Source organism: Panthera leo, chromosome D4, assembly GCF_018350215.1.
Source record: "Panthera leo isolate Ple1 chromosome D4, P.leo_Ple1_pat1.1, whole genome shotgun sequence".
In the NCBI taxonomy this organism is placed as follows: Eukaryota; Metazoa; Chordata; class Mammalia; order Carnivora; family Felidae; genus Panthera; species Panthera leo.
In genome coordinates this window covers 67,912,935-67,934,000 of record NC_056691.1, presented here as the reverse complement: position 1 = coordinate 67,934,000, position 21,066 = coordinate 67,912,935, and the positions used below count along the sequence as shown (strand labels likewise).

Sequence of the window (21,066 nt, the reverse complement as noted above, 5' to 3'; positions counted from 1 at the left end):
ACCACATATTTAAATACACTGTGACTCTTCTGTAGTCAACTGCTACAGCCATGAAAATGGAGTCCTCTACAATCCACGAGAAGGTATTCGTGGATTACTTTCACACATTTATCACTACATTCTCACTGTATCAACTGTTTCACCAATTTTTCTCCATCAGGAACGCACGCTCATCCCAGGTTATGTAGCGCACAGACGACGCATTTTGCATAAAGACTGGTGGCGGTTCAGCACAGCAGAGATGACTTCATGTTACCCAGCTAGTCAATGGAGAAACAGGAATATAACCTGGGGCTCCTGCATGCCCCAGTTTCGAAAACACGTTCTTTTTCTGCCACAGTCATTAGCAAACATTGTAGGTATTCCTTCTGCACTAACCGTTATTTGTAACTCAAAGTGTGTGTTCTTAAAAACCCTCCTGGAAGCAGGCTGGAAATTTGTAGGGAAACGAATGAATGTGTGGTGAAGGAGGCTTTTTCTAATGTTGTTTTTGGAGGAAACTCTGGGTGGCATCTGCCATTGTTAGTTGAGAAGCTCTTACAATACCAAATGCATAATTCACCTGTGACTCTTTTGAATTGTGTGATGAGGAAGTAATGTTTCCTGCTGTTCGTTTAGATGGTATGGATGTCTTTACCACACTGAAAATCCAACGAAAAGCGTGGAGTACAAAAGCCTCTACATCAGTGAGTTGGCCTCAACCACAGAGAGCTCGCTAGCAACTTCGGATGGCATTGAGAGCTCACGGGCCGTGGGCAAGACCACAGAGTTTCCTCCTCAAGACCTGCCTGGATGCCTACTGACTTCAAGGAGTTGGTCACAATGGATGGCTTGCTAGGAACAGTGCCGTGAGCCCGGGCAGGGAGCAACTGTAGAAATTTCTTCAAAGATTAGCTAATCAGGAGGAAAGAACACACCTGAGTATAAGCATATATATTTAGATACGTGTAGAGCTCTAAGAGATGATATGGAAATCAGGTGAGAAAGACAATGGTTTGTCAAGAATAGAATAAGCAGCCACACTTCAAAGCACAGAGTTTTGCTAAAACTGTCCCCCAGCAGCGGGAGTCTCCTAACCAACAAACCCAGTGGGCTTCTTATCCATTTTTCCTTTTCTTTTCACCTATTCCCAGTGTAAGAAAATCCTGGCTCTGGGTGAAGCTACATTTTTAATCACCGCTAAAGCACTAGGTCCTTCCCTGAGGATAGACAGCTCTCCCACCCACTCTAAACTCACCCACAGGAATACTTCTCAGTGCTGCTGGGCTCAGCTGTAGGGCGCAAGCCTCCAAGAAGGCAGCGGGACAGGTGGGGACATCCAGGTTCACCTTCCACTGTCTCAGCCAGCTCTGTGTCTAACACCTGTCAAGGGCTTCTTGCAAGGTCTCTCACTGATCTTCACCATTACCTTACGGGACGCGAAAAGCAAGGGAGCAGCTGGAGAAGAGGCAACCTCTCCTCTACCCAGAGGTGCACAGAGGCCTCCTTGTAACCCTGTGGAGGTTGGTTACAAGTTAAGCAGACCTCTGCTTCCTCACCTATACAATGAAGACCATAATGCTGGCAATTCTGGGTGCTGTGCAGAGCAGGCCAGTGTGTGAAGTAAAGTCTCCTGGCACACAAAAGAGTGCTTTAAGGGTCTCAGTTCCACAGCAATTACAGTCTACATCACATAATTTTGCACTGAATTGTAAATTGCCTGTTAGCGGTTAGGCAGTGGATTCTATCAATGAAAGAATTTGGTCTCCTTCACTAGACTGCAGGAAGGATCGGCATGGGCGTCTCTCACACTGCTCTAAACAGATGTAACTGACCCTCACCCCAGCTCCAGGCACACGGTAGGAGCTCGGCAGCTAGTTTTTGACTGATTGATTCTGGGCAAAGCCAAGCGCATAGCTACTTCTGGCAACGAGCTCCCAGCTTATCTGGTGGTGGAGATGGCTGTAGTGGGGAGGGGATTGATCGTGGGGCTTGGATTCAGCTCAAAGGCAGGGCTTGACCTGAATAACACCACAGACTCAATGATTCGCCCCATTTTGTTGGCTAACAATGCACACAGCATGGTCACAAATCAACTTGCTGCAAAAAGAATTGTCAGAGCGAATTTCACCTCCCAACTTTAGAGGCTCTCCTGGGGAGAACATGCTGGGGTCGCTTTCCTTTCAAATTTTTTTTAAGCTCACCTCCAGCTTTGAGTAGGTCCTTGGGTACCCAATTCATAGGTGTGGCAATCATCCTCATCATCAATGACCCTCTCCCAAACCATCCCACCTGATGCCACAGGCCCCGTCCTTTACTCCCCTCTCCCTCATTCTCCTCTGCACAGCACTTCGATCTATCATACACATATATGCTGCTTGATGATGTGGTTTTCCCTACCAACTGTGGGGGACCTTGTCTCAAATTTCTCAGCCTGCGTGGATTTTTGGATTTACTTTCATGACTAACGAGAGCATCGAGGCTGGCTTGGGGGCCTGTGGCTCGGCTGAGCCTCGAGTGTTTGATCTGAGCCAAGAGGTAGCCCTGCCATCACACGCCCCGCATCTCAGCCTTTCGAGCGCCATGGCCGGCGCGTGGTACCGTGAACATCAACACTTCTAGATCCACTCACGCAAATAACTTGTTTGGGTGCCTGTGGTGTGTGAGGTAATCTGTCATACTCTGGGCACCCAAAAATAAAAGGATGGCCTCTGCCTTCAGGAAAGCTGATGGTCTTGGGGGAGATGGAAAGAAAGACCGTTACAGCAGCGTATGATCAGTGCTAGGTCACTGAAGAGAGCTCAAAGATCTGTAAGGAGCACAAAGGAGGCCCCTCAGCCAGACCGGAAGGCTTCTGGAGGAAACAAGACTCAAGTTTCCAAGGATGAGTCGGAATTAGCCAAGTCAATGGAATAATGAGGAGGAGAGGCAAAAACAGGGGGAGGAGGGCATTCCAGGAAGAAGGGACAGCAAGGCCTGGAGTGTGAGGAATCTGCGAAGGCAGGGCACTCAGCGTGGCTGTGGGGCTGGGCGCAGCAGCGACGAGAGGTAAGGAATGATCTCAGAGAGAAATGTGGGGCCCAGATAACAACCTGCATGCTGAGCTTGGAATGTACTCGGAAGGCAAAGTAGACAGCCACCGGAGGATGTTAAGCAGGAACCAGGTGAGACAGAGGCTTCACATTTTTACCTTTTCCGTGTCTCTAAACTGCACCCACAGCCCCAACCAAGTCCCTCTCAGACGGGGAAGGTGGCTTGGTACAAACGCATTCCCACAGTGAGAAAAACCAACTAGCAGCACATTCCTTCTTGCTGAGAGAATCTCAGCAGCAGCCTGGGATTCCATACTTCGTTTTGTTAAGTAGAAAACACCTACGTAGTGTCTTTTCTGCTCTGGATTTTACCAGCAGGTTGGAAGTGTTCATCTGAAATTCAGTTCCTACTGTTTCTACCGAATGCACCACACTTACATCTGGAATAGATTACGGCCCTACCTATGGGAGAGATAGAGAGAAACTCAATAGGCTACCTTTTCTGCTCCCTACCAACCCTTCACGTGCAAAAATCTAACAAGGAAGCACAGGAAACCAAGTGATATGTCCACATGCTGGCAAACACAATAAATGTGTGGGTGTCAGCCAAGATCCTGTGGTCGGTTTTCCAAATACAGGGTCTCAGCAACATCCAAAAGGTTTCTAGATCTATATTTTACCCCTAAATTTTAATAGCCAGGTGCTAACACAATACTTTCTTGCATTCATTTAGCTTCAACTCAATGGTCAAAAATATTATTTCGTAAAGTGATCAAATATTCTTCTGGATTTCTCGGCTTTATATAAATGGTTTGTTTGTTCATAACATAATAGCTGTTAACATAAAATTTAACAAATTAAATAAAATTTAATCAAATGCATTAATTTATTAAAATACAATTTAACAAAAATTTAAGAAAACATTTATATAAAGCTAACAAAGGTTGCTTGTTATGACTAACCAACAACATGGTTATTGTCGTTTACGATAGGTATTTGCAGATACACAGATCATTGGATCTCATATTTCCAGAGCTCTGGGGTCGTTAGGGGAGATTACTACAGCACGTACTACAAATGAGTTAGCCCCCAAAGAAAAGAGCAAATGCCCAAGGGCATTTCCATCTGTTGTCAACAGAGTGGCTGGAAGACAACAGGGTTCTGCAGTAAGGAAAAAAAAAATCAAATCTACATTTACTGCTTTAAACTGTTTAATGACTATCTACAGGACACAACTAAATTTCATTTTACATTTATAGGACATCTACTCTAGGAAGAAAATGGCCTTGTGCCAGATGTTTAGAAAATAAAGATGAGCAGGACAAAAAGCCTGTCCCTAATGAGCTCCTTTTCTGGTAATATCATGGAGTTGGTGGCATGGACCACACATGTCCCCAAGAGAGGTAGGCCACAGCACCAGAGGACTCTGGAGGAGGGAGAGCTGCCCCATCAGGGACACCATGAAAAGCTTCATAAAAGTGAAGGAATTTGCCCACAATGCTGAAGGACAAGCCAGGTGGGGACATGTGGGAACAGAGGCTGGGAGGGGTGGCTGGGGACAGGCATGGACAATGTTGAGGGTGGGAATTTTTTTTTAAACAGGCTATGTAGAGCTGTTAAAGATTTTGGAGTAGGAGAATAAAGCACATGATTGAGTGCATGGTGTAGGTGAATGGAGTTTACAAGGGGAGGGGGACGGGATGGCTTGGGTAGGAGAGGGAGCAGGAAGGAGGGGTGAGAGGAAGTAAGGAGGCAGGAGACAACAGGACTTTCTGGACAGCTTAGTGGCTGATGGATCATGGGCCAAGAAGACCTGAAGACACAGATGGGTCCGGCTGGCTACAATGAGCCCTGGCACAGGGGCAAGTCTGGGTAGAAGGTAAAGGGTTCCCTTTCAGAATTTTTGAGATGAAGGCTGTGTGAGACCCTGGGGAGGAGAGAGTAAGAAGCAGATGGAAAAGAGGGTCTGGAACTGAACCTGAAAGGTTAGGGCGGGAGGTGGGGGATTTTGGCCGCATCATTTAAAAAGTGAGTTGATTCCCTGTGTGTGTGAAGGGGGGGCAGCGAGGACCAGACCAGGAGGACCGAGGACCAGACCAAGGTCTGTGTGTTGGCAGCTGGAGGAAAAGAGGTGAAAACACAGTAAAAACAAGGTACTACTAGCGCGGCCAGAGGAGAGCCTGAAACAGACAGCAGGTCCCAAACCACGGGAGGAGAATTTCCCGGGAGGAAGGTCAGCAGTTTTAAATGCCACGGACAAAAAAAGAAGGATGAGGCAGGAGCAAGAGGCCATGGACTTGTTTGTCTGGAGTCGTCGTCAACCTATGTCATTACCATGGTAGGGGCCAGAGTCACAAAGGCCAGGCATTCCGGACGGGAGAGGGAAGAGAAGGTAGCAGGTGTGAACAAGGAAGGACAGACTCTTTCCCAGAGAAAACGTCACTGGAGTTAGCCAACGTGAGGTCCCTGACGAGAGAGTGGTTTTAGTGAAATGCTGAAGGTAGAACGTGGATTCCATAAATTAAAGAATAATGTGGCGAGTAAGTATTGAGAATATTGAGAATACTGGTTGAGAATTGAGAATTCTCAATTGAGAATTTTGAGAATATTGGTTCTTCCAAGAGATTTGGAGGCTAAGACTGCAATTGCAGGATCAAATTGCAGAAGGTCATACCCAAGAATGATTTTCATATTTCAAACAAGGAGCACTTTCCTGGGGCTCCAAAAGCTCCCCCTTTCAGACTCTCCAAGGGGAAAGTAATACATCTAAGAATTGAGGTTTAGGGAAATGGCGTGACATAGCCAACAGAGCTCTGGAATCAGACGGACATACATCCCCGACCCCAGTCTGCCAGGTGGCGACCATGATCTTCCTTAGGCCTTTTTTCCTCCTTCCGAAAACAGGAGGGAGCTGGTGATAAAAGTTCCTGTCTCGTGGGATTGTCATATGGACGAAATGAAATGAGATGTTTGTAAAGTACTCAATCAATAGACATGCAGTAAATTATTGTTATCATTAATTAAAGCTATGTACTGATTAGGGCCGGTAATAGTGATGTCTGACACTGGGACTTATCAGTGCATTTCACCAGCCCATTAGAGCATCAAGCGCTAAGGACTTTCTTGTGTGGATGGATTCGATTAAGCCCCAAAGTTCAAATAAATTTAGATCAACAGGACTCCAGATTAAACACCACGTTCCAAACACTGAGTTATTTTAGACTCCTAAAGAAGCAGCTCCTGATGTAAAGAAATTTCATTCAGTTTCTAAGGCTAGATATGATTTTTTTTTTTCCTGTTTTACTTTTAAAAAATCCTCATTTATCTCTGGGTGAGGACACACGATTATAAATTGACAAGAAATCTACTTCTATTTTACTACCTTAATAATACCTAATATTCTTACAGCAACTTAAAATATGAAAGCATTTCCATATGTTGTCTCATTTGATCCTTGAAATAACCCCACAAAGGAGGCATCATCATTATTTTACACACGAGAAACAGGCTCAGAGAAGGTAAATGGTTTACCTTAGCACACTCAGCAGAGATGGAAATGGATAGGACCTTCGCCAAAGGCTGCACAGGTGGGTGTCTCATGGCCCACAGTGTGGGTGGGTTTCTGGATTGGGACCTATAGCGGCTCTCAAGCCAGACCTCAAACTGAGGGGCCCAACATCCCAGGGCAAACTGTTATTAAAGAGGGTCTATACACAGAAATGGTTTCCAAAAGATCAATTGCCCCTAATTTTCAGAAGCTCAAGTTGCTTTGCTCAGTTAAAATGAACCCAGTGATGGGGCGCCTGGGTGGCTCAGTTGGGTGAGCATCAAACTTTGGCTCAGGTCATGATCTCACAGTTTGTGGGTTCAAGCTCCCTGTCGGGCTCTGTGCTGACAGCGTGGGACCTGGAGTCTGCTTCTGATTCTGTCTCTCCCTCTCTCTCTGCCCCTCCCCCACTTGCAGTCTGCCTCCTCCTCTCTCAAAAATAAAGAAACACTAAAAAAAAAAATTATTTTTGTTTTAAACTTTTTTATTACATTTATTTATTTTTGAGAGACAGAGTGAGACAAAGTGAGAGTGGGGGAGGGGCAGAGAGAGGGAGGGAGACACAGAACCCGAAGCAGGCTCCAGGCTCCGAGCTGTCAGCACAGAGCCCGACCTGGGGCTCGAACCCACAAACTGTGAGATCATGACCTGAGCCGAAGTCAGATGCCTAAGTGACTGAACCACCCAGGCGCCGCCCCCCCCCCCCAATTTTTTTTTAAATCAACCCAGCGAGGGGCACCTGGGCGCCAGTCGGTTAAGCGTCCGACTTCGGCTCAGGTCATGATCTCGCGGTCCGTGAGTTTGAGCCCCGCGTCGGGCTCTGTGCTGACAGTTTGGAGCCTGGAGCCTACTTCGGGTTCTGTGTCTCCCTCTCTCTCTCTGCCCTTTTCCCCACTCGCGCCCTGTCTCTCTGTCTCTCAAAAATAAACATTAAAAAGTTTTTTAAATGAAGCCAGTGATACAGAGAAGAGTCCCGCCCAATGCCAGTACTGTAGCACATCTCCTAAATTCCACTGAAAATAATCGGTTACGAGCTGGGAAAGAGGTTCTGTGGAACATCTGGATGTTTCCTGAGTGTGAGTGCCTGAGGGAAGCCATGGCCACCAGAATCCCCGGGCAGAACTTGGGACAGGCTTGACGTGTCATCAAATGTCGCTGACCCGTCGGTATTGTTAACCCTCATGGCCCTTCCAGACACCAGAAGCCCAGAGGCTCAAGAGCTGCTCCCCCTGGTCTCCCAAGAAGGGTCTGGTCCCGTGTCCCTTAGCACTTCTCAACTTTATATGGCTTTATGTGGCCAGCTCAAGTAGAGTCACCTCCTTTTATTGGGATTCTGATGATTAGCATGAAAACCACCAATTTGCATGGTAGGGTAGTTTTCAAAACTTCTTTCTCGTACATGGTTTTTTCTTTTGCCTTCTCTCAATTTAGAAAATGGCCAATAATTGGATGTTGTTATGTAAGTGATGAAATCACTGTATTCTACTCGTGAAACCAAAATTGCTTTGTATGTTAACTGACTAGGATTTAAATTTAAAAACAGAAAATGGTCAATAAATACGTAAATAAATAAAATCTTAATTAAGCCTGCCCTTGACCTGCACAGAGCTATCGGACCTCCATCCCATAGTTCTGAAACTCGTTGCTGCTATGACAACACAGAACAGGTGAACATCTATGTTCTTAACATTCTTCCCTAGGCATAACTGTGATCTGGATAATATCCCAGAAAATTAGAAGAGGGAGAAATATAGTGAAAAGTACTATAAAGCTTTTTGTTACGCTACAGGGATAGAGGTGCATAAAAATAATGTCATAGAAAAAGTAAAAGGAGAAAAAAATTAATCCATCTTTTACACTGAATTTAATGTTTTAAAGAGTTAGGTTATCCAGTATTCCACCATGTAGGTAACATAACAAAAATGCAAAAATATACTGTGATGTACTAGCAAACATGATCCTCTTTTATTATTAACATAACAGTATGTAGGACTTACCACTCTCACCGTGTCAGTCGGGAATTTTACTGATACTTCACTGCCTTTGATTTAGTTATCACAATGGTCTCTTCTAATGGACACGTTGGTGGCGTTATTCTTGGTGCGTGCAAGGTAGAAGTGCATTTCTTCATCTTCCCCTCTCTGTATTCCTAATTAAGAACTTCCCCGTGGGCAAAATTTTAGACAACCGAAAAACAGAGTAACAGTAAAATCACAATGCACAAGTATAATCATTTGTGACTGCCATGGCTATTACCCACATAGCTGCTCCCGCCATTTGTCCACTATTAGCTTTGGGGCAGGCAAGACAGACTGAAGCTATTTGCAACTTCCAGCACAGTGGTTGTGACTCCATTCTGGTCTCTTTTACTCAAGAGAAACACTTGGAATACTTACAGGTAAATTGGCGTTGTCAAGGGATAAGTCTGAATAAGCTCAAATTTATTCTTGAAAATAAATCAGATTTGTGGTTAACAAAGATAACCTTGAAAACACATCGGAAAAGCCTAGGATTGGAGCCGGGAAGAATGGCTAACATCAGAGGAAGTGGAGTGAGTGCTCTTCAGGGTTGGGGTCTGACAAACTGGACACCAGAGAAGGACAAGGGAGTTCGAGACACAGGATGCTGAAGAAAGCCCCCCTGAAATGGCTAACTTCCAGGGCCTGGGTTGGGTAGAGAGGTCAGAGAGAACTAAGCGTTTGAGATGCTGGAGGTGAAGCACTGTGTAATGGTAAATTCAGCCACAGGGGAATGGTGGTTGAAGCTTAATCACCAAGGAGGTAAGTCTCCCTACCTGAAGAGATCAACTATTTGTTGGGTCATTATCATCAAGTCTTAGTATACTGGAATTCCAGAGCGCGATGGTCATGGCTGGAGTAAAAAGGGAAGCTGTGAACCTGGCCCAGAGTTCACTGAGGAAGGAAAAAGAACATTCCGGAAGGTAAGGAGAGAGAAATAAGCAGAGAGCAGGCGTTCGAAAAGGGACCATTAAATGAAAGAAACACATACTCTCACGAGGTGGCAGAGAGTAAGGTATATGTTCACTCTTCTTGGCCACTTAGAGGAAAGAGATTAGTCACTTTGGTTGAATAAAGTTGAAAGGGATATGGCGCTGTCAGTAGGGAGAAGGCCAAAGTTAGTGAACTGGCAGAGACAGGTTGACCAAGGAAATGTGCAGCAGTGTAGGACAGCATAGCATGGTACGCATGCAGCCCGATTCCACTGGCTTTTTCCAAACATGATGTGGCACAGCTGAGCTCAGTCACTAAAATTCCCAGGCTTTTCCACATATAGACTATTGTTCTGTCGGTTTCCCTCGTGTGTGGTTCCTTCTGCGGCCCTAATTCAAACCAACAAATATTTATTGAATGGCCTGCCAAACTGCCAGGGCTCTGAAACAGTCCTTGACCTCAGAGAGCACACAGTTTAGCTGGGGAGACAGATGCGATAAGCGACAATTATAAGAATATTTGGCAAGTCTAGTACTGGAAGTGAATACGAGGGTCAGAAGCTACCCGGCATATTTTATATTTATCACCTAGCAAAATCTCATTATAGCTCATACTCAGAACAGTCTAGACAGTCTGCAATCTTGATTTTGTCATTTAACTTATGGACAACTTGCCAATATTTCAAATGTTTTAAGCCTTAGGCAGTAGGGAAAAAAAAAAAAAAAACTTAAGAAATTTCTTAGGCAATGGACCAGCCTTAAAATTAACACAATTAGTGGATTTTTGACTGACAAAACCACAAAGGTCTTATCTAATTCTGAGAATCCCAACCTAAACACATCCCCCCCCATACATAATGGAAACATTTATAAGTACACAATATTTATTTTATGAAGGGGAATCATTTTTGTTTGTTTTGAGATACAGACCTTCGTATTTTAAAATATCAAGAGTCAAGCAATGATAGAACTTATCAAGTGAGAGGAAAAACATGAAAAAAAATGGTTTGTATATTATGGTCCCTATGTTTATATGCATAGAACCTATGTTTATATGCATAGAACAAACACTAGAGGACTCTACGGCAAACTGTTAATAGAGATTAATTCAGGTACTGAAACGAAAAGGCTGGCATTAAGGCTAGTATTTTATGTTATGTATTGCCATGAAGCTATTCCTTAATTGTGAGTAGGTGTTACTTTTGTAATCAAAACGAATAATCTATGCAGGCATTTTTTTTAAACTATACTTTTTCAATGTTTATTTTTGAAAGTGAGGGAGGGAGGGGGGAGAGGGAGGGAGAGAGAGAGACAGAGACAGAGAATGAATGAGTGGGGGAGGGGCAGAGAGCAAGGGGCACAGAGGATCCGAAGCAGGCTCTGTGCTGACAGCAGAGAACTTGATACGGGGCTCCAACTAATGAACCATGAGATCATGACCTAGGCCGAAGTCAGATGCTTAACCGACTAAGCCACCCAGCTGCCTCAATCTACGGTAGGCATCTGAAAAGAGGAGAACTAATATTCATGAGTATTTCTTTTTTTTTTAAGTGTAATTTTTTTTAAAATGTTTATTTATTTTTGAGACAGAGAGAGACAGAGCATGAACAGGGGAGGTCAGAGAGAGAAAGAGACATAGAATCCAAAGCAGGCTCCAGGCTCTGAGCTGTCAGCACAGAGCCCAACGCGGGGCTCAAACTCACGGACCGTGAGATCATGGCCTGACCCGAAGTCGGATGCTTAACCAACTGAGCCACCCAGGCACCCCTATTCATGAGTATTTCTAATCCACATTCATTCTCAAAGACTACAGATGCTAGCTGATTGTCCCTCTAGTTCAAAAGTACTCTCCTGCTTCCAAAGGAGCCAGAGCCCTTGCTGCTGTTGCTACTGGTCTTCCCTGTTCAGCCTGCATCTTTATTTATTTATTTATTTTTAATTTTTTTTCATGTTTATTTTTGACAGAGAGAGAGAGACAGAGCATGAGCAGGGGAGGGGCAGAGAGAGAGGGAGACACAGAATCCGAAGCAGGCTCCAGGCTCTGAGCTGTCAGCACAGAGCCCGACGCAGGGCTTGAACTCACAGACCGTGAGATCATGACCTGAGCTGAAGTCGGTCACTCAACCGACTGAGCCACCCAGGCACCCCCAGCCTGCATCTTTAATTTAAAGACCTCTTCCTAGTACTAAGTACCACTGTAGTCTGGCTCTACCTCCCCTCACCTCACCAACTGCCTTCTCAGGAACATACACCCTCCATTCTAGCCAGCCTGGTCTCTTTGTGTCCTAGGATCCCTCCTTCTGTAGGTTTCCTCACTTCTGATACTCTTCCCACCTTGAATGGACTGCCTCCTACCTGGGTAAAACTCATGTATCCTTCAAGGCCCAGCCTGAGCCCTACCTCTTCCAAGAAGCCCTCCATGACCTTTCCATTTCTTCTCTCCATGGCTAGAACTATTGAAATCCAAATGTACCATTTCCAACTTCATTCTATTCTGCGCTTCTAACTGAATGCTATCTGTATATCCAACAATTTAAGCTCTAAATATCAGTCAATAATAAAAACTTGCCTCTAGTTTCTTTTGGAAGATTTCAGGGTCTCCAAACATAGAAGAGGCGGTTGGATCTTAGCCACTCTGGATCATGTATGGATGTGCATTTCTGCTACAAGACTCCCATGAGATGACACAAAGATTAAGGGCATAAGTGTTTTAGGACTCTTGGACTCACCATTTTGCTCCTCTGTGTATTAGTTTCCTTTGCTATAAAATGAGACTAATAATTTGTACCTCTGATTCATCAGGCACATTAAATCAGATGACAAATTTGAGGCAATCAGCAGCATTTAAAGAATAAAAATCATGATTAATTTTATCACTTAGAAACTAAACAAGAGATATGTAGAACCCTTTATCGCAAAACCAGAATGAATGACTTTCAAACTGGTCAAGGAGGAAAAAATAGCCAGCGATGCTTAAAAGCAAAGGACTAGATTAAGGGGTTCTTTAGAAGGCCCTGATGCTGGACTAGCTATCACTGTCGCCTTGGTGGAGGGCTCACAGCGCATGAAAATAAAAGATGACATAAGGAGAGTGGCTTGCATGAGTCATCTAAGAATATTCTGTGTCCCTGAGGAAGCTGAAGAACCTAACCCTTGAATGACATCTCGAAGAGCAGTATACTGGTAAATAAAACCTTAGCTGGGCCCTGTACTCAAGTTCATGACTCTGAAACTGCTTGCAAAGTAAAAAGCCCCTATGACAGGAAGTTATCCCTTCCTGGGCACAGACTACAAGGGACTGAATCCAGCAAAAAGCAAGCAGACCCTCCTACCTGAACCTCTCATGTCACTTTGGCCATTACTTACCTTGCCATTTTTATTTAACCATCACCACTGGGATTTTTTCCACAGGAATAGTCTTTAGGATGATGAACGAGTCAAGAAAATGTGTGTATCATCTGCACATGCTTTCCTGGGCTGTACCATCAAAACTCACACAATTTATTTTTAAAAATAACTAATAGTTGTTTCTAAAAGATTATTTCTAGCATCTTCTTCCCATCTCTACACAGGGAAAAAAAAACATTCTTTTTCACATACTCATCTTGCTCAGGACATACCTTCTGCTGGATCCAGCAAGACTGTCCTAGGATCTCTACCTCTGAATCATGGCTCATTCTTGCTGGTTCCCCCAAATCCAATACCCTTCCCTTCTGCTTGAGTAAAATCCTCTAGTGCAGAACAATATTTGAAAGACAGGAGAAGGCCTATAGAATCACAAGTCTCAAGAAGAGTTTGAAGGATTTTATATCAAATATAATTGGGCTAAAATATCTAGCTCCAGTTCCAGGGAAAGAAAAATTGACGCAGGCAATGAGAAGACCAGGAAAATTCTTTCTTTCCAAAAAAGACCAAGGTGAGTGGTGTTAGAGGATTTGATCAACGGCAGAATATATTTTCTGCCAAAGAATAAAGCAGATTTCTTCTTTCTTTTAGTTACTTCCCACAATGTAGGTTCTAGGAGACTTAAGGTAATATCTAAGCCAACCACCAAAAGATGCAAAAATCAGATGTGGAATTATGCAGCAAACTCCAGCGTTGCTAGGAACTACCTCCGAATGAGTTCAGTAGTATATGCTTACATTTCTGATGAACAAATGTTTTTCTTGGCATGAGAAGAGGGAGATGGGTTAGTTGACTAAGTTCCCAGGACACAGAAAGCTTACACTTGAAATGTTCTCTAATCCTTGGCACATGAAACTGTGGCTAATTCAAAAAGTCACAGAAATCTCAGGCAGGTGGGTTCTCTGGGAAGGGTCTTTCACATGATACTCGACTTCGGGGTGGTGGTGATTCTGGAGGTTTCGAATTTGCCACTGACACCAAGTTCTAACAGCTTCACGTCCAAAGATTGCTGGGCGTGTAACAGAAGATACAGAATCATCTGTACCACTGCACCACTGGAGCTGCAAACCTCTAAATCTTTCTAGTAGAAATGCCATTCTTCATAAGAAGCATTAAAATAAACTCTAGATCATGTTTTAATGTAGAAAGTCTGATGTCAAAAAGGGAAGGTTAGTATTCTCTGGTCAGGTAATTTTGTGACCAGCAGAACCTATTAAAAATTATGGTCAAGACATTAAAATTATGCCTTGTATCCCAGGTGCTAGAAATGGTGTAAATCTTTATGCTTCAGAATTATTCACTCTAGAGTCTCCATTTCATTATTGTCATTTTTAAAGAAACCACCTCTTCTTTCTTTCACCCCAAGAGAAATCTGATTGCAATTGGAACCTGTGTGGAAGGTCTGATGCCCTAGCAACTAATTGGATCCTCTTAAAGGTTGAATTTTATGTCTGACCTATTTAGAAATCTGAAAAGCTTCTCTTTGAAAAGCAGGCATCTCAGATCTTAATTTTTAAGTGTCAAGTATTGCCGCAGTCAAGGTTAAATGAGTTGATAGCTTGGCGCTAGACTCAACATAATTCTTAGAGAAGATTTTCCTTTAAGCTTAAATGGAATTCACGGGCTAATATTTAAAAAATTCCATCTAATGCCCTACCTTTCACATATGAAATAAAGAATATATTTAGGTCAAGTTATGTTTTAGGTGGCATCTAGGACTATTCCACGTTAAATATAAAGGTTATAATGACATTTATTAAAGACTGGATTAATTTCATGGGTATTGCTGTAATCCCCACTCTCCTCCCCCAGTTACCTAGGGCAGAGGTCAGTGACGCACTGCCCAGAAGCCAAATCTGGGCCTTCCCTGTTTTTGTACATAAAGTTTTATTGGAACACATCCAAGTCCATTTACTTACACAGTGTTTATGGTTATATGGCTCACAAAGCTGGAAATATTTTCTATCTGGCCTTTTCCAGAAAAAGTTTGCCCATCCCTGGCTTATCTATAAATTACCCAGTATAAGTCTCCTAAAAAGCATCTCTTCTAACCAATACGTTGTGTTAAAATCCTGGCGGGTAAAATTTGGGGGTAGAAGAGGTTACTGACCCAGGAGTTCTGTTGGTCAGTTTCATTCTACAGCTTCTCTGGATTTGGATTTCACTGCAACTAAACACGATTTTGTTTTGCTTTGTTTTTTGTTTTTTTCAAAGATACGGAGAACAAGCCAGCCGCCTCCAGGGTCAACGACTGTGTACATTTGGCTCTGCTACCAGGTGACCACACTAATAACGTCACACCTCTCCAGCTCTCCTGCACTTCCCGTGTCCTTCTGAGAGTTAGAAAGGCTTATACCGTGTTTCAACCTTCGGTTTCCCACCTCTAGAGAAGGTGTGGTTATACAGGGAACAATGACCTGTTTAAAACACTTCATCAAGGTAGATCTTTTCCTCTCACAGAATATATCAGAAAAATCTCTGTTAAAGCAGTCTCTGAGGGTTCATCTTTACGAGATTTGCCTCTTGAACTTTACTCTTAAATGGGAATGAAATAAATGTACCCCCCTACAATTTGGTTCTGTGGGGTTACTTAGACATAAGGGACTCAATATAAATTAACTGAATTGAAAATTGTGATGTCTCCAAGAAACCGCTGGTCATTCAAAAGAAGTATTCAGTATGTACTTATACCTAACTGTCCCCATTAGAAACCAGGGGACAGAACCAACAGCATACCCATGAGTGCAACAGAGCACTGAGGAAATCATCAATAGAAGAGTTACCAGAGTAGGGGCGCCTGGGTGGCTCAGTCGGTTGAGTGCCCAACTTGGGCTCAGGTCATGATCTCGTGGTTCACAAGTTAGAGCCCCACGTCGGGCTCTGTGCTGACAGCTCAGAGCCTGGAGCCTGCTTCCGATTCTGTGTCTCCGTCTCTCTCTGCCCCTCCCCTGCTTGTGTTCGCTCTCTCTCTCTCTCTCTCTCTCAAAAATAAACATTAAAAAAACATTAAAAAATGTTTATAATTAAAAAAAAAAGAATAGAAAAGCCAACTGAAAAGTTCTAACAGAAAATCTTCTACTAACAGAAAAAAAAAAAAATCACAAAGCTCCTTACAACATTTTTCTGCTAATTCCTAACAGCATATAGACTTCCCCCATTGGGCAGACTGTATCGAGACCCACACTGTAAAGAGAAAAAGGTAGCATGACCAAAAGTTCATGGTGTTTTCCCTAGGTTGACTGAAGAACTATGTTATTCTCATTCACCTTATTTATCTTGTACCTGGTCTTAGTGTCTTAATTTTTGTTTTAAACACATCACAGTGGCTATTCCTAAAGTCGGCAGTTCCACACAGCGTATCTGGGTAGACAGAAGAAACAAAATAATCTGTTCTTTCGGGAAAATTCAAGGGAGGAGAACAAGGAAATGTCACCACTGGCCTGACTTACAAAGCATATAGCTCAACTTTAAATGACATGGCCGCTGCCCATGTATCGTGCAGCTTCTGAGACCCAAACAAATCTCCTAACTAAACTCTGCTATGCTAGTTTCTTTGTGATTTTATAGAGGTGCGTATCTATGTATTTTTCTGTACTGAATGCAGAGACTTGGAAAAAGCGTGATAAAACCAGTCCTATATTTTATAAGGCAGAAGGAACCCAGTAAACACATACACAGAATGCACTTCCTTTTGTTGACAACCTTATGATTTCCCCTTAATGCATTGTTTAGAATAGCAATTATGTGTCATTTCCCATTATCCTACACACAGAACCACCGTTGCTTTTCCTTCCAACAACTGATCGCAGAGAATGCAGAAAGGATTCTTGTGCTGGTGAAACATGTCAAGACTGACAGCCCAGAGCCCAAGAGCCCTGTTTATGTACAGAACCGGTGTGTGGCCAGGCAGCTGGGTGAAGCCTCCCCTCCACCTTCTCTCGGATCCCCTCCCTCCCTCCCTCCCTCCGGGCTGGGAGGGAAAGCAGCTTTGGAAGAACCTTCTTTTCTCAGCCTGTCTCCTCTTGCCAGAGAAGACTGGCTCGCTCTCAAGACTGCAAGCATTTGACCACTGCAAATAACAGTGAGCATGTCAACTAGTTTTATTCACATCCCTCGCTAGGGAATCGGAAAGCCAAGGACACACTGGTGATTTCCCTGGTTTTATGGATCTCTACTCCCCCCAGGCCTGCAACACATTTTCGGTGCCTGTGTTCACAATGTCCTGGCATCTGCAGTGTGGGAAACCCGAACTGAGAGCCAACAGCCCCACAGCTTCTCCCTATTAAAATGTGCAATTGGATTTCACATGCGTGTTTCAAACACCATTCAAGGCATGATTTACAGGCTACTGTCTAGCCCCACAGCTGTTTTTTCATGCCCCAGACTTAGTCGTTTCTAGGAATCCACCACTCAGCCCCCTAGCAAATAGTCACCCCAGTCTCGAACCTCTTTGGTCATTCCTGGCCATCCAAAACTAGGCAAGACCCACGGCAACGGTTCAAAACAATATTTATTAAACGAATAAACTATTACTCTTTCCATGGAGTTACTCGCTCATGAGAATAGCCCATTTGATGTCTTCTTTCTGTTTACCCGCCTTCTAATCGAGCTTTTTTTTTTTTTAAATCAAATTAAACTAATCATCGCTGACCCATTGATAAAGGTTATTTATATACATTAAAAATGGTGTAGGTCCAATGACTTCTGTGTGGGCCTCACTACGAGAGCTGCCACCAAGGGCTTTCACGGTCGCTGTGTTCTTTCTACAGAAGGGAAAAGAAAACACTTTTATATATTGCAAATTATCTTCCTGTGCTCGAATAAAGACAGACTCTCTGTGTTCAGCAGAAAGTTAATATCCCACCATCATGTTTCTGCAACCACCCACCTCGAGGTCCTGACCTCATCTCCCAAGAATCTGAAATCACTCCCCAAAAAGGTTAGACCTCAGGCTTAGGGTTATGGTTGGTTCAAAACCATGCTGACAGTCTCCTCTATATGTTTGGTCTTAAGCTGTCAGAGGACCAGAATCATTCTGTGTTCATTTATGCTTCTTCCGTGCCCAGTGCAGCTTCTTGGCAGAGTAAGGTCTCGGGTACAGTGAGGGATCTGTGGGATTCCCTTGCCCTGTGACTGAGGCCCACCTTTCAAGGGAGGAGGACAAAGGGGAAAAAAAGGCGTGCCATTGAGACAAAGGTCCCAGGAAAAGCCCTTGCTGGAAATGGGGTGTGGACGGATCAATTTCACCCAAATGGCTCTGCAGGTATAGCATCCATTTCATATGAACACACTTAATTAAAAACCATGTTAATAAATATCCTACAATTTACGTCCAATGATATTTTGCCCTTTGTTGTGGCGTACCAATCTCTTCCGATGAAGAGAATCTCAAGGTCCTATTTCACATGTGCTCCCTGCCTCATCCCCCGCCCCCCACCCCCAGTTCTGAGACTCCAAGTTTTCCAAGAAAACAACAACAATATGCACCAGACTTCCTCCTATACTTTAAACTAATACACAGCAATTGAGAAGATTCACTTTATTATAAGCCACAGTCATAATAACAAAGCCTATCCTTGTTAAACCAAAGTCCTTTAAGACAGGAATACCGGTAAGGAGCACTTGTGTTTAACACAGCATTTGATGACTGAAAAGGCGAGGCCACCAAGTTCCCTAACTCAATAAAGGCAGCTCTAGTCTCGGAACTCCCCTTCCCTTCTCCTTCCACAACTGTCTTTCTGCAGACCTGACGAAGGAAGATTATTCGTTGACTCTTGATAAGCTGATAATCAGACCACGTTGACATGGTGGGCTGTCAGATCTGCAGGTTACCTGAAGAGACTATCTTTTTAAACCTTTAGATAACTCCAAATTCATACTTGTTAGAAATGGCCCCAAAGGCCAAAAGTGCAATGAAAGGATGAAAATCACAGCAATGAAATGACCATTTATTAAATGCCCACCATGTGTCAGATGTGCTGGGCGTTTAATGCGTGTGCCTTTTCTCCTTAATCTCTCAAGATAATCAGTGGAGGGAGTATCGTTATCCGATTCTATGTGCATGCAGAAGACTGCCCGGGAAAACACAACTGGCATTGAGAGAAGTCAGACTCAAAGCCAAGCCTTTGTTGCAAAGAGCCCATGAACTTTCCTTCCAGTCCCACTAAGCTCCTCCCAAGAATGAAACAGTAGACCTTGGGAACAGTTCGTTCCCAGACTGGGAGGAACTCGAGCTGGTAGTAGATGTCTGGTTACTGGAGGTGCTGCAAAGGGGATTCGAGCACGAGAGGCAGGGAAGGAGCAGCTCTCAGGTCTTCCACATCCCTGAGAATCTGCATACTTCCTGCTGTCCTAAGCACCTGATTCCGCAGTCACCTGAGGTAAAGCCGAACGACCAAAACGCCTCTGTTTTTCTTGGTCTGGTCAAAACAATAAACCAGCCTTTTGCTCCACCCACACCCTACAGCTTTGGGTATGCGGCCAGTGAGGAGAGTCCTCCATGGCTTCCTGTATTTCTTCTGAAGCTCCAAGCCTGGGCAGTTAGACCCTCCTCCCAAATGCTACTTCCTCAACATCCTCTGGCTCTAAGAAATCACATTACCCCCAAATTATCCTGTGACGGAATCAGACATACTTGCCCCATCCACTCCCCCTTCCCTCTCCTCCTCTGTGTCCTGTAGAGCGGAGAGGGGCACCCAGACATACTTCATGGGTTTTGTTTTTGTTTTGCTCTTTGAAACAAGACGGGACATAAGTAAGTAAGTAAACAACGAAATAAGTCTGCCTGGCGTCCTATCCACTTTCTTGCTTGCAACCACACGGAAGACTCCAACGCTAGTCCATCCACACAGCCAACACTCGCGTGAGTCTAGACTGACATTTCTGCCGTGGCACCAGACACTCACCGAGGGCACTTCACCTTCCCACTCCAATTTCTCTATGGTTTCAACCTTTCCACATTTCTTCCTTCACTTGAACCGTCAGGTTTTTGTATACGATTTTCCTCTAGAAAGAATGACTGGCAATTGATCCCAGCCCTCCTCAACCTTAGGTGGTTAGCTGGGGCTTGGGAGCCCAACATTACCATTAGAGTCTTCTACTTCTTCGGCAGGGGTGGCTTTCTGGGAGGAGTGGTGAGCGTGTGAGGAGAGCAGACTGACAATCCGTGGCCTGGGGAGGGTCAGGGCTTTTCCGTGGACCTTGAGGGAGTGTTCCTTCAACTGGCTGATTGTCATGGTGGAAAACGAGCACCAAGAACACTTGTAGGCATGTTCACCTGGAAGACGATGGCGGGAAGGGGCAGAACACGAAAAAGAGGGAAGGGTATAAGGTGGGGTGGAAAACAAAATGACATAGTTAAGTCACGCGAGAGAAGAGAGAAGTATCCCTGCAACTTCATGGTCTAAGAAGCCCTCACGGACCAACTACCTGCCCCTTCCCACAAACACAACACTCCTCTGGGATTGAAACTCTTCAATGAGCTCTGTGATCAAGTGACCTGGTCCCTCTTCATTTCGTGCTCTACTTACAGGGATGAGCCTATGAACTGATTCCCCAACAGGGAGTGAAACCAAATGCCCATGATCCCTCCTTCAGAAAGGTGTCCCAGTCTCTCGTTCTCCCTCTCTCCACTTGAAAGGACCATGTTGGCTTTCATTCCAGGGCGCTTTTTATCATCTGCAGAATATAATATGCTTAATTCTTACTCCAAGAGCCTATCAGGGGCTTTCCAAGAACAAGGTAACTAAGCACAAACTCTATTGTGCTATTTTCATTCTTTACATCTTTGCTGACTATACACCTCCTCAATTCCACACATCCTAGTTTTTTAGGGTTTTTTTTTGTTTGTTTTTGTACCAGTTCATAAACCTCAGCATAAAACTCCATGTCCCTACCTGATCAATAGTGCAGAAATGAGTAAAAATAAGTCATTTCTTTTTTTCTTTAAGTTTTATTTATTTATTTTGAGGAGAGGAGAGGGGAGAGAGAGAGAGAGAGAGAGAGAGAGAGAGAGAGAGAGAGAGAGAGACCAAGAGAGCATGCATGCATGGGGGAAGGGCAGAGAGAAAGGAGAGGGAGAGAATCCCAAGCAGGCTCCACACTGTCAGTGCGGCACCCAACACAGGGCTTGATCTCATGAACCATGAGATCAT

General features: G+C 44.1%; 1 protein-coding gene across 7 annotated transcripts in view; it reads right to left on the bottom strand.

Annotated features, from left to right (window-relative positions):
• Window positions 1-21,066, bottom strand: part of ZNF462 (zinc finger protein 462) — a 144,581-nt gene that overhangs the window by 42,206 nt on the left and 81,309 nt on the right. For 6 of the 7 annotated variants that reach the window (XR_006195776.1, XM_042912427.1, XM_042912428.1 and 3 more), the window contains one exon: window positions 19,998-20,189. Coding sequence is in view for 6 of the 7 variants with exons in the window: in XM_042912427.1 (XP_042768361.1) it covers window positions 19,998-20,189 (192 nt within the window). In the remaining variant the exon portion in view is untranslated. Of the gene's footprint in view, window positions 1-17,430; window positions 17,677-19,997; window positions 20,190-21,066 lie in introns of those variants that run through there. The other variant, XM_042912430.1, reaches the window with a different exon arrangement.